The following is a 13717-nucleotide window of genomic DNA, read 5'->3' as shown; positions in this document are numbered from 1 at the left end:
CCTGCGTTGCTTTTTACATTTTGCAGCTTCCGCTACCGGCACTTTGGGGCTACAGAAGGGCTGGAGTGGGAGGTGAAGAGGTCTAGGTGGATTTGAGAAGGCTGCGTCTGTGGCGAGGAGGATGGATTCCCAGAACGTTGAAAAGTGGCAGGCGAGGGTCCTTGGTCGTGTAGTGCTTAGTAGTTGGCGAACGTAGCGGTTGAAAGGGGAACGATTAGATCGTAGGGCTTGCAGGTCGGTTGATGATTCAGTTCAAGTTCAAAGTACTATGACCGCCTTGCTCGCAGTATCATGCTCCTTGTACAGCCCAGGTATAGTACAACGCCCATGCATATGATACAGATATACAACACAGTGCAACGCCTCCTCTTCCGCGCCTACGACACCTTCTTGTTCTTCAACTTGATCGTCTCCCCATTCACAAAGATACCCTTGCCCTTGTACGGCTCCGGCACACGCCACTTCCTGATCTTCGCCGCGAACTGCATGACAACTTCCTTCTCTGGCCCCTCAAGCAGTAAACGCGTGGGCTGCGGTGTGCTCGCGGTGACGCCCTTGGGTATGCACAGTTCGACCGGGTGGGAGTACCCGACCTTCAAGTTAACAAACTTCTGGCCGGGGAACTCGGCTTCGACAGTGGTAGCGGTGTCTTCGACCGAGGCACGGAAACCGACGCCCACGAAACGCAGGATGGCGCTGTGGCCCTCGGAGACACCGAGGATGTGGTTTTGGAGGTATGCGCGTGTTGTCCCTATTCGCAGTCATTAACTCCAGCCCAGCTGCTGTCATAATTGAGGGCCGACGTACCCCACATAGCCTTCTGCTTCTTATCCGTAGCATCTTGTAAGCTGAGCGTCATGCGCTGCTGGTCAATGGCGATATATGGAGGTATTTCCATGGACAGCTCGCCCAGCGGCCCCTTGACATGTACTGTGCTCATTGACTGCGTCCTTGCGCCCTTTCCACCAGCTGCTTTCGGCGGAATCACGCTAAATGTCACGCCTGGCGGTACTGAGAGCGGGAGTGACCCAATCTTGGACTCGCATCGTGCGGTCGTGGTGAAGGTCCTGTGTGCCGCGAACCGGAGTAGGAGGAATGTCGGTATCGAGTCGGCAGGAGAAGTGGATTTTGCAATGGCTTGCGCGCACCGCCGGCGTGCTGGAGCGAACATGGTGTGGATGAGGGCGATTGGATGCTGGCGAAGTTTTTGGGGGAGTTGAATGCGAAGTTGCGATGTTCAGCCCTACGATGCTTAGTCAGGAATCGTCTCGTCCGATTCGCGACTTCAACCCTCATCCGTTTGTTTGCGACGCATCAACACCAACAACAACACTATCAAGTCCACTTCGCTTCGATATTGCACTGTTGTACAACACTATCTCGGTGTCGCTTTGATCTTTACAGTTGCACTTCTGGGTTCCGCTGTGCCTAATCGCTCACCAACTACTCACACCTCTCACCACAGATCTTGCTCTCACCCAGACGTCACATCACGACAGCACGCTTCAAGCTGACAGATACTCCCGCGACCGGACCTCTATTGTTTTGATATGCCTTGTCGCTGTGGTTCGACGAATACCTCGTCTTCCAGTTCTCCGCTTCAGACCCTCCTTCTTGTCTCCTTCGTCATCTGCTTCGACCTCAAGAAGATCAGTCTTTACTACCTGCTAACAGCTTTTGTCGACCTGCCGCAGTGGTCTCATGCCCTGTAGCTCATCCGTTACTGGACTTGATCGCTAATATGAGACCTACGAACACTACGATCATTGGCGCCCTGCTGCATTTTCCTGTGGCACTGTCTTACTACCACTCTCCAGCAGCAGATGCAGCACCGACCGCTAATCTCGACACCCTCTTCCAGTATACCACCTCTCGAAACCACAAGGTAATCTCACAGGCTGTCGACTTCGTCGTCTCGATGCAGACGGCGCCAACTTGCACTCGTATGGCTGCCTCACACCTCATGAACGAATGCAAACTGCTCGAACATGCACCAGACTTTGCCAAAAGCCGACCAGAAGCATATCTGGATAATGTCAAGACCGAGTATGCTGCCAAGCTGGCAGTGTGCGAGCTGCTGAGCGCGCAACCTCCAAGCCACGCCATTCCGCCATTACACTGCGACATCCTGGTTCCCTCGAGCCGAGCGTGCAGCAAAGGTGGCTGGTGGTCGCAGGCGCCGACAAACTCTGACAAACAGTGCTACCCAGAGTGCAAAGAGTATCAGTACAGTCAATGTCTGAAGACGTTACAGTCTTCGCCGCAGTACTGGACTTCCTTCAGCAACGCACGTCAAAATGCTGTGGTCATGTGTCAAGCCAGCAGAGACGCCATTGAACGCGAAAATCACCTCGAAATCTTCAAGAACCTGACCCAAGTCATGGGCGCCGTATCCTCCAACATCAAGCATACCACGGATGAGTATGCGTCTCTACTGCATGATCAGAAGCAGTTCGCAGATGAGCTCCGCGAATCTCAAAGTCAGTTCAAGAAAGACGTATCCGCAGTGCAAGAGAAAGCTCTAGCGACGGTCGGTAACTTGGACGACAAGTTCCACGCTTTCATGGAGACTTCGATCTCCGAGCTCATCACCGTACTCGCCGATGGCCAGAGTGCTGAGATCACACGCATACGTGAAGAGATGCAAGTCTTTTCGCAAGACATGATCGCAGAGAACTCTCAGCTTGCGAAGGCACTCACCACCGAGTTGCAACAGCACCACGATCGAGCCATCATCAGCCTTCAATTAAACCATCAAGCCCAAGTTGAAAATTATGAGGCTCTGTCCGACTATATGGGCGATATCACGAACGCTGCCAATAAGATCAACCATACCACGGACTCTTCCTTGAAGAAGATTGACAACATCGAACATCGGCTGGACAGTCTGTCAAGCAAAGCCGAGCACATCGCCAGAGGCTTTGCCTTCTTCAGCAGCCTGCCGCAACTTGTCACCTCCCTGATTTGTGGTTTGGTCGCGATGGCTGGGGCTATCTTCATCCTCATTCTGCTCTACCACTACAGCAGACGCCTTGCTACATACACTGCTGGCGCGTGCAGTGCAGCATATCTCCTACACTTCTGCGGCGTCTACGAGTTTCTGGCTCGCCTGCCGGTACGCCTCTCAGAGCCTCATCGTGCTGCATCCTTCATTGATCACATCTGCAACCTCAACGCAACACAAAAAGGTGTCGGCATAGTTGTGGTTCTGTGGCTCGCTACATATCCTGTCTCTCACATCAGCACTATCATCAATCGCGCCTTTGTACGCATTCTCAGCTCCTACTGGGTCGGTCAGTACAGTAATGATGGTGGCATGGGCATACTACCAAGCGTCGAAATTCCAGGTATCGCTTTACCTCGAAAGCTTGATGCTCTCGAGAGATGCCTTGGTACCGACAATTCTCGCTCGTCCACACGAGAAACATCGCTTCCGGTCGAGTCATGACCATGGTTTGCGTGTGCCAATACTGTCCGATATTGTCTCCACTTCGAAAATTACGCATATCGATTCGAAAGACATCTCAATGAGCATTTACGATATTACGATACAACGTTTCATCTCAGCAATATACCCCATCTCATTTTCCATACTCATCTGCAACGCCAACCCGCTTCGATCAAAGCATTGGGCAAGACTCAACACCTTTTATCAATTCTTTCGCGTGCATGTTAAGACGGAAAACATTTCAGCGGCTCGACGGCGTCGGCGGGTTGCTTTCCATGGATGCGATTGGGACTTGCTGGCGGACTGTGGGCATCATTTGGTCACAGGGCTTGAGTATGTTATATGGAAATATTCGTGTATTTGGTCATCAACACTAACTCATCTCATCAGGTCAATTACACTCAAAATCCGATACAACCTCTCACGTTTCGCAAAACGCCAGCTACAACGTCTAATATTGACCTCTCTGGAGGCCTTCAGCACAACCACAGATGCCCTACAACGCTTGCAAAATTGTTGTAGTCCTTCGAAATTGTATTACCGTGCAAACAGCTCCAGATTCTATCTTCAATACCTCGCCATTTCTTTAGACCCGTAATGTGTGCTCGCATCCGGCTTTCTTGCAACTTAAGAGCCAACATACGCGCACACAGATCTGATCCCTCCCTCATTCAGAATCACTCAACTCCTCAATCCGCCCACTCCTCAACGCCTCCTCAACCGGATTCTGCACATTCACAACCCCCGTCCTCTTCAACCTCTCAAACAGCACAAACAGTCGCTCAGCCTCCCTCTCTTTTTCCTCTTGCGTCATCTCCGGCATCTCAACCTTGTCCTCCGTATCCAATCGCTGCCCTGTGATAGGGTTCACAGGCACACCACTGCTGCTTCCTTCGCCAGCGTCTTTGATCGCGCTCTCAGGCATGGGGATGTTCTTCGACAAAAGGAAGCCAGACGCGTACCCGTACCCGACGTTGGAAACGTAGGTAGCTGGGTCTTTGGAAGAGAGCTCGTACATGAATGCGGCGATTGAGTCGCGCAGCGCGGGGGTTTGCGCGCTGGTGCTGAGGTTCAGTAACCGGGATGGCAAAGATGATGTCTTGCCGAGAGGTTGGGCGCGGTCTGTATCGGAGGGGAGCAGTTTGGATTGCATGACGGTTTGCACGTCGGTCGGTGCGAGTTCGTAGATTCGTCGTAGCAGGGTGAGGAGCGGCGAGATTGTGGAGTCCAGCTTGGCCGCGGGGTAGACGCGAATGGAGCTGTCGAGGATAGCGATCAGGTGGGTGATGTTGCTGGGTGGGTTGGTGGATGGGAAGACGGCGGCGTGGAGATCAGGGTCGTGCGGTTGTTGTGCGGTGCCTGTGCCTTCTTCGCGGACGAGGTTGAGGAGCGCGTTGATGAGGAAGGAGACGGGTGCGTCGAGCGGTTGCGTGGGGGGATCGCGGCGAGTGAGGATCTTGAAGATGTGGGGGATTGAGGTGGTGAAGTGCTGGGATAGGTCGGGGTGAAAGTGCGTGACGTTGAAGAGGAGCTTGAGGGTTTCTGAAATTGCCATTAGGTCCATTGGCGCTGTGTGCTCTTGTGCTCGTTGTCGCGGTTGGGTATAGCGGTTCGCGTGTCGCTGCATTGCGGCGTTGATGTTGTCTGCTAAGTGGTGCTCGTTGACTAGCTCTGTGTAATCGAGGTTTGCGCCGTAGGTCGTGAGAAAGAGGATGCGTGAAATCAGGAACTCGTCGTCGATGCTCTCACTCTGCGATGTAATTAGCATGACTGCAGATCTATTCGAAGTACCACTGTCAACTTGCCTTGAGCCTCTCTGCTGCGTCCGGACCATGTCCTAGATCAACCAAGATCTGGCGTGCCTTTGGCTGGAGGAGGAAGGCATTGGCTATGCATCTCAGAGCTTCTTGTGAGACGGCCACGTCCTTCTCCTTGAATGCATAGCGGCCTAGTGTCCGTAGACCCTGAACAGGTCACCTTTTGTCCTTATGTTGCTGCGCGAAGCCATCATACGTCTTGTGTGAATATGGGGTCCGCATTATTGGGATCTCGACCGTAGACTTTGAGCTGCTCAAGCTGTTGTCTGCGTTCTACTCGACAAATAAGTCCGTTGTGATATGGGACGTCGAGGAAATTGGCATACGTTGTGTGGAAAGCTTTGGGGTGTCGAGGTCGGTCTTCAAGTCGGTGAGGATCTTCGTGACATCGTCAAGTTTTGCTACTCCCGAATTACTAAAGACAGTAGGAACGTATATTGCGAGCTACTGACGCACCTTTCCCGGACTTCTGTGAAAGCATTGTGGCTAATTCTAGGGTAGGAGAGTGAATGGGCAAAGAGAGGAGGCTTACAGAGTGTCGGTGGAGTATATTACAGATTCCCGCAGTACCTATGATGGTCAAGGTGCCCCACAGTGGGGAACAAGGCGTGCAAGGGTCCACCTCGACATGCAGCCAGAACATCAGCAGGCCTTGACAGGAACTGGGATGAGCTCGAGAAGCCCAACGGTCAGCAAGCAAATAGTCTGGTTTACGATGAGCAGTACCAAAGATGCAAACAGATTCTCCAATACACACTGATCATCCATGTTGGAATCATAGACTATGCATCGACCTCGATGTATGTGCTTGACATGGAAGAATGTGTACAGCCTACTCAGCCCAAATTAGGACGATTGGTGCATTGTACCAAATGACACGTCATTTGACAAGTGAATGTCCAGATTGTGGTAGTGGAAGTGTTGGGTTTGAGGTCTTTGGGAATCCACTTTACGCGTACGGGAAGGCGCGTTCGCGCACCCCGGCAACGCGTCGGACGTGCCTGCCGCTCTATAGCCTACAGCGACCACCACCTCGACTGTCGCTCTCTACGCCTCAACTCGCGTGTGCACGGCCGGCAATGCGAGTCTGATCTTCTGCTTTCGTCTTGGTTTCCGTTAGTTGGTTTCCAGCATAGCCATGGTGTTGTCCAAGTTCGAGTCGCTTTCTGTTCGCCCGCCCACTCCACCAAAAGACGTCGAAGACAGCGATAAGGACGTCGACCTCGACGAGACAGTCCAATTCCTCGAGGACCCGTTCGGCGAGAGACCCGCGCAACCGAAGGCGGTCGCAAAGGTCGCTGCGAAGAAGCTGCTCAATACGCCAGACCAGTCGCCGTCCTCAGATATCAGCATACCCTCTAGTTCGGCCAGGAAGAAGAGAGTCAACTTCGAGGTCCAGACATGCGTCTCCCCGCAAAAGAAGGCTGTCATAAAGTTGTGGACGCCTACACGTAGCTCACCGCTCTGTCCTCTACCGCAGACACGCGTGTCGCTGCCGCTCAAATCGATCCTCAAACCCACGGGCGCAACAATAACACCCCCGCCGAACGACGAAGGCGCCGCCGCACACCAGTTCAAGTCATTCGCAGAGATGCTGGAGTCGATAGTGAAACAGTTGGCTCAGGGAGAACGCCCTTCAAGGCTAGATGCGTACCACTCGTTACAGCGCACTATGCAGGCCTACGATAGAATACCAGATGAGCAGGCGCTTAAGAACAAGATGTCCCTCTTGACACAATTCATTCGGCGAGACACCCAAGCTATTAGCCCTACGGGCAATGGACTCGATTCGCAGCTCATTGGCCAGGCGTTGAAGCTCCTTCTGGCTCTCTTTCGGATACCAGACCTGACGGCCGCCATGGACGACGAGTTTTGCTCATACATGGTTGAGCGAACCATCCAGGTTCTCACAGACGCTTCAGTATCGAAAAGCGTAGTCAACACACACCTCGCCATGCTTATGCAACAGAACTTCCGGCCGAGGACTATGACTGCATTACGCGTGGAGAAGATCATGGATGGTCTGGACACAATACAGGACCGTGTCAAGGGCTTTTCGGTTCATGCATACCGCCTGCGCATCTACAGGAAGTTGATCCAGCAACGCCCCGACCTCATGATCAAGCACACAGAACGGTGGTTCAAACACACATTCAAGGCATTGGTTTCAGGCCACAAGGATATCTACCAGAGCTCTCTCGACACCGCCATCGCTGCTGCAAGAACCATTGGACATGACCGCTCTGTTGCTAAGTCAGTCCTCGCAGTCCTGAACAAAGTTAGGAACGACGGCGAGACCACTTTAGCCAAGGTGATGGCACAGGAGCTACAGAAAATGCTTGATGGAGACAACGCATCTCTCGTCCCTCAAATCTGGTCAGCCGTGACAGGGCTTTTGCGGGATCATATCGATATCAAGTTCTTCACTGATCTGGAGGAGTGGCTGAAAGTGTTCGAGAGATCGCTGAAGTCTGACAACGACCAAGTCAAAATCTACGGGAACGTGGCATATGGCTTCCTGCTCTATGCCGTGAACGCATCTCAAGACACTGCCAAAGGCTGGTCGAAATTCTTACTGAACATTCCCTTGCAACAGCTTCAGAGACGAGGGTCGATGAAGAAGTCTGAGCGGGACGCTATCTTCTGCGGGTACAATACACTGCTTTACTATGCATTTCGCCCTACTGCTAGTCACGAGCAGCTCGATCGATTCTGGAACGAGTTTGTGGTAGGCTTCTGGACCGCTTTGATACACCAGTCGTCGTCCACACAAGCAGCTCACGCGTGCCGCGTCGTCTCAGCTCTTCTCAATGGATCTCGGAACCCATGGAATGCACAGAGAGCTTTAGATCTCAGACACCAGGTCATGACACAACTCGCCGAAACTCCCCTCGTTGACCCACGATGGGTTCGCAAATCGCTTTCGTCGATTCTCAAGTTTGTGGAGACTTTGCTTGACACCACAGTCTGGTCCAACAACGTGCAACAAGAAGACGACCCAGTCAAAACCATGTGGTCTGCGGTCCTTGATTCGTTGATCGAGGCAAGCAGCAAGGAGGTTATGGCGTCAACCGAGACTAAGGATGCTATGGCTCACATCGTCAATTTTCTTCGTCGAGTATGGGACCGACATACTGCCCAGCTAGCTCTGCCACAACACAAGGAGGACAGCTGGGCAGACAAGTTCTGCTTCCTAGTAGAGAGTGTAGTGCAGAAGCTCGGTGCACTTCAATTTGCGGACAAATGTCTCACTCGAAATGGCCAAGATGAGTTTGAAGTTGCATCAACCCCGTCTTTTCGCTCTCGGCTGCATGGAGCTCGAATTTCACCGTTGTTGTATCTCATCGATCTCCTAGTCAACCAGTCGGAAGGCAAGCTTTCGGACTCTGTCCGATTGCGCGCAATGAAACTAGTCATCGAGCCCGGGTTCAACGCTCAAAACACCCGCCTCGGCAAGCTCGAACTACTTCGGGATTGCGCCACAATCGTTGATGGATCCCTGAAAGTAGTTGTGGCCTTGGACTTCTGGTTGCAGATCGCAACATTGTTGAAGGTTTCCATTGAGCAGCAAGTGCCCGATTCGAACGAGCGTGTCTCTCGTCAGCTTGGTAAAGAGTACGATGTCGTCGTTGAGCTTCTCAGTCTAGGCTCGGCCTATCTCCTGGACCGGCCGCAAGGGCTTGAGGTTCTTTCAGCCTTCGTCAGTACAGTCCGAAAGGAAGCCGGAGATGGCGCTCTTGTGCTTGCAGTCATTGAGAAAATTTCCGAGCGTGTTCTAGCCCGCACCACCGACAAAACCGCATGCCTGCCCTACCTCAGCATGCTCCTGCAGATTCTTCCAAGTAAAACCATCAGCCGACGTGTTCTCGACCAGGGTAGGCAGACTTTATGGCCGTCATCCCCTGCAGCAGGGCGCAATCACGATTTTGATCCTTACAATCACCTGTATAGCGTGGTAATCTCTGTGGGCTCCGCCGCGTACACTAGTTTCGAAGATGTCGAATCGACCAAGGGCTTCCTTGTTGCATTGAGTGCATCGATCAAGACCTGTTCGACTTCGTTACTTGCGGTCTACCTGCGCAAGATCCAAGAAGTGATTCGGATCTGGGTTGAGAATCCTCAAAGGAAGCTGCAGAACAAGGAATCGGCTTCGAAAACTCTCCGTCATGAGGTAGGTTTCGGCAACTGTAAACGATGTTCTAACTGCTAACGAATCACAGGTCGTCAGTCTATGGAGAGAAGTGAGCGAGGCCATCGAGAGACTCCCCCGCAAGGACAGTCAGGTTCTCTTGCACCTCGAGCCACTGATCACGTCCGGTTTTGTGAGCCGACGACGTAGTATCGTCAACATCTCGATCGCGACTTGGAACAAGACTTTTGGCAAGGAGGATAGCCTCCGATATCCGCCACGACTCGAAACAATCTTGCGACGCTTGCACAACTCTGTCGAACTTGTCCTGCCTTCGCTGGACATCAGGGATAACAACATCGTAAGTTTGGCTCAGGTCAATGTGATGTCTACAACACTGACCAGCCGAAAGGATGCTGATCTGTCCTTCTGTGATTCCGATGAGAGTACCGAAGAGCCTAGGCGGAGCGCGAGGAGTTCTCGTGTCAAAGAGTCTCCTTACAAGATCATCAAATCTGCGCTCAATTCCAAACCTCAGTCTCCGGCTATCTCTTCTCCAGCAAGCAGGAGAACTTCCTCCCGCCGAACACCCAAAGTACGCTTACGGCACGATAACTCACAGATCCAGTTCGAAGCCGTTGTGTCTTCGCCATCAAACCCATTCGTTCAAGAATCGCAGATCCTGACCGAAAGGCAGAAGGAGATGATCGAACGTCAGAGACTTGCCGGTGGCTTGTTTGCCAACATGGGCGCACCTTCTCCTCAGCGAGACGCTCCGCCTTCTCCAATGGAGCTCCTTTCTGACGTGCAGAGTGTGGATGACTTGCCAACCCGTAATACACGTACCACGCCACTGAAGGCGCTGGCCAAGATGGGTCCTATGGGTGTTTTCCTAGGCTCGTCCCCTACGCCACACGCACGACGCAGCTCGCAGAAGATTGTCAGCGACGATACCAACATCGCGACCCCTACTGCAGTACGAACGGTGCGTCTCGCAGAAGATCACGACCTCGGTTCTTCACCCCCTAGTTTTGAAAAAGACAACACTTCGAAGTCAACACAGCGTCCGAGCGAAGCTGCACAAAGCTTTGAGGACCGACAGCCCGACAACCTTTACTCTGCATCCTTTGATGACGGTACCACAATGGATGAGGAGGCCTTAGCTGCTGTGGTGACGCTGGCTGAAGAGGAAGATCAACTCAACCATAACCACGAACCCAGCGACGATATCATGTCCGATGTACCAAGCTCCACGATCGATTTGCAGCTCATTGCCCAAATTGATACAGAGATGCAAACCTCAGAGGCAACCACTAAACCCGATGAAATTGTACCGGAATCAAACAACGTATTTGTTGATGCGGCATCGCATCCCACCTCGGAAAATAACGTTCCTGGGACTCAAGACGGAAGTGATACAGAAGTTGAGCCCACGCCTAGATCGATCCGTACTCGTAAGAGCAAGAAAGCAGACACGAACAGCACAAGCCGTGTAGGGGATTCTCTCAACTCCACTCCCGGGAAGGGCACACCAGGGTCGCAAGACCTTCGACGTTCGACGCGTCACAGTATGGACAGTCCGATTCACATCCAGCTGTCAAGTGTAAAGAAGCAGAAGAAGCCAAGGAGGAAAAAAACAGAATCTGCTCCAGAGGAACAAGCCTCTTCACCACTTCGGTCCCAGCCTGAACAGGCTGAGAATGAGCCCGAGACTGCGATTGCTGCGTCGCGCACAGGGAGGACCAGGACTGCCAAAAAGAGGAAGTCTATGAACGAATCACCGACAGTCTCAGAAAGCCCTGTGGCTACTTCTGGGTCAGGACGCAAACGCAACATGCGTCGCTCGCAGTCGAATCTTAGCCAGGTCGAGGGCGCGGCTGATATCGTGGTAGAAGACACACCCGCGTCCTCCAAGCGAGCAAGGCAGAGTCTAAATAAGGACGTCAGCGAAGCGAAGTCTACACCACCTCTGCCCCGGGAATTGCACTCCTCGCAGAGCAAGCGCCTCAGTCACGTTCAGGTCACACTTAGGCACGACAAGACGATTGCACCTGCCGTAGCGGAGCAGATCACAGCCTCGATAGCTACCGTAGCCGACACTGCCCCTGTTACCAAGCAGGCTGCATTGACACAAAGTCAGATCCAGTCACAGCAGCAGGCTCCCACCGGCAGCGCTACTCCGAATCGATCGTTCGCTGAACGTGTCATTCTTACCCCAAGAAGTATCATCAATAAAATCAAGGAGATCAAGAACTACTTCTTGAATGCTCCCGGGCTAGTCGTGAGCAGGACGGAGGAGCGCGAGCTTGATGACGCACTGTTCGATATTCGCAGAGAAGTGCACGCTGCTGGGCAAAGAGGAGAGATGCAGGGCTTGTAAGAATCAGAAGGGAAAGTTTGTGTTTGGATATGACCATCTCCATTATAGATGAGTGCATTGCAGCGTAGGATAGCAATACCATGAGAGTAATGGATACCCACACCTGCGAACTCTAGTCACCTTCATGTTCTACATCAGGATTTCAGGTGACTGCGCATTTCCAATGATGAGTTACTTTCAGATGCCTCGCGATATCTGGTGAATCGCGGTGAACAGAGCTCCTGTCGATCATGATCACCTGCCCGGCGAACATGCGGGTGAGCTCCATCAAGCTGCATTCCCACTGCTGGGATGCTCAGAAGATCCAATCGCAATGCTCTTCACAACTTAGGCGAATGCAAGAAGTGTTTCAGGTGCGTTTCAGGTGGTCGATGCGGTCGATGCGGTCGCTGCATCATAGTGGGGCTCGAAGCTTCCCTATGATGCCCCTCCTTCCTCAACGTCGACCATCAACAAACGCCACCGACAGCAGCAGTAAGTCCAAGCACGCTTCACCTAGCTTCAAATAGACAGCTAAGAGCCCTTAAGAACTCATTAATCCCCAAGCACCTCTAGCTTGACTACTACTCCACGACTACTACTCCACGAACCCCGCAACAGTACATCGACACAGCTCTACCATTTCGTCGAACCTCACACATCACAATGGTTGACCGCGCCAACCGTCCCTCCGCACTGAGCGCACCCAAGAGCTCCGGCCCTTCCGCACAAGTCGACGTTATCGGTGAGGGAGGTAGCCAGAAGGTCGTTGCATCGCTGCCCTCTGGTGAGAGCGTGGAAGTGTACCTCTTTGGTGCTACCGTAACTAGCTGGAAGAGCAACGGCGGACAGACAGAGAACCTGTGGGTCAGCGAGAACGCGGATTTGACAGGAAACAAGCCCATCAGGGGTGGTGTCCCAGTCGTCTTCCCCGTATGATCAAACCAACTGCGCAAGACGTGGACTCTGCCTTGTGCGAACCTCTACTGACAAATGCCACAGATCTTCGGTCCACCTCCCAAGACCGGCCCGACTTCAAAGCTCTCCCAGCACGGTTTCGCACGTAACTCACGTTGGGAATACCTGGGCAAGTCGTCGACCGAAGACGCACTAGACACCAGCTCCGTGAAGCTTGACTTCGGTCTCGACCGCAATGGCATTAGCGAGGAGCACCGCAAGGCATGGCCGCTGGACTTCGGTCTGGTGTACAGCGTCACACTGAGCAAGGACACTTTGCAGACGGTTATCACTGTACGCAACGAGGGAGACGAGAGCTTTGAGTTCCAGTTTCTGCTGCACACCTACTTCAGGATCAAGGTAGGCTCTTCAGAAACTGCACGCCAGGAAGGCAACAACTAACACAATTCGCTCAGGACATCTCAAAGGTCTCAGTCAACGGTCTCGGCAGCGTGGAATACATCGACAAGGTCCTCGACGCAACCACCCACACACAGACAGAACCTACCCTCAAGTTCAACGGCGAGGTCGATCGCGTATACAAGGACATCAAGATCGATACCACAAGCATTCTGGAGGACGGCAAGCCACGCTTCGATATCACCCGCGACAACGTCAAGGACACTGTTACCTGGAACCCGTGGATCGAAAAGGCGAAGGCTACAGCCGATTTCGCACCAAAGGACGGCTACAAGGAGATGGTCTGTGTTGAGGTCGGTGCTGTCAATGGATGGCAGAAGCTGGAGAAGGGCGAGGTGTTCGAGGGCGGTATGCTTGTCAAGAGCCACTTGTAGGTGATGCCCTTGCAACGGATAGGCCTACAGCTGTTCCCTGCTACACTGGCAGCACTCGAAGCATAGGATGCATTATGACAGCTATGAATGGAATAAAAAACAAGCCAACAATTACAGTCAGAAGCATACTGGTCAGGATTTATCGTGGCTAATAGTGATCTGTTCCTCATCGGTCAGCTATCTTGTCGTATTTGACAAGTTATAGCTTTCCAA

The 13717-nt window shown here is 52.7% G+C and overlaps 4 protein-coding genes across 4 annotated transcripts; 2 read left to right on the top strand and 2 right to left on the bottom strand.

The window, feature by feature from the left end:
• Positions 1-241: 241 nt before the first annotated feature.
• Positions 242-1197, bottom strand: BU25DRAFT_412058 (60S ribosomal protein-like protein L6). The gene is made up of 2 exons (XM_033706706.1): positions 808-1197; positions 242-751 (listed from the first exon to the last, which is right to left on the bottom strand). Exons 1-2 carry the CDS (start codon positions 1169-1171, stop codon positions 378-380), a joined length of 738 nt encoding a protein of 245 aa, XP_033560417.1. The 5' UTR covers positions 1172-1197; the 3' UTR covers positions 242-377.
• A 142-nt stretch (positions 1198-1339) lies between these two features.
• On the top strand, positions 1340-3448 carry BU25DRAFT_395691 (uncharacterized protein; the record flags this gene model as incomplete). Its single annotated transcript, XM_033704794.1, has 1 exon — positions 1340-3448. Exon 1 carries the CDS (start codon positions 1742-1744, stop codon positions 3446-3448), a length of 1707 nt encoding a protein of 568 aa, XP_033560416.1. The 5' UTR covers positions 1340-1741.
• Positions 3449-3859: 411 nt separating this feature from the next.
• Positions 3860-5761, bottom strand: BU25DRAFT_492351 (uncharacterized protein). Its single transcript, XM_033711631.1, has 5 exons — positions 5722-5761; positions 5592-5666; positions 5462-5538; positions 5254-5412; positions 3860-5198 (listed from the first exon to the last, which is right to left on the bottom strand). The coding sequence occupies exons 1-5, from the start codon at positions 5744-5746 to the stop codon at positions 4116-4118; spliced, it is 1419 nt and encodes a 472-aa protein (XP_033560415.1). The 5' UTR covers positions 5747-5761; the 3' UTR covers positions 3860-4115.
• A 642-nt stretch (positions 5762-6403) lies between these two features.
• On the top strand, positions 6404-13504 carry BU25DRAFT_422785 (uncharacterized protein; the record flags this gene model as incomplete). Its single annotated transcript, XM_033708176.1, has 7 exons — positions 6404-9436; positions 9486-9755; positions 9807-11770; positions 12106-12248; positions 12388-12686; positions 12756-13070; positions 13127-13504. The coding sequence occupies 7 exons, from the start codon at positions 6404-6406 to the stop codon at positions 13502-13504; spliced, it is 6402 nt and encodes a 2133-aa protein (XP_033560414.1).
• Positions 13505-13717: the final 213 nt, after the last annotated feature.

Source organism: Macroventuria anomochaeta (assembly GCF_010093625.1).
Source record: "Macroventuria anomochaeta strain CBS 525.71 unplaced genomic scaffold BU25scaffold_22, whole genome shotgun sequence".
Lineage (NCBI taxonomy): Eukaryota > Fungi > Ascomycota > Dothideomycetes > Pleosporales > Didymellaceae > Macroventuria > Macroventuria anomochaeta.
This window is presented reverse-complemented; position numbering and strand designations above follow the sequence as displayed.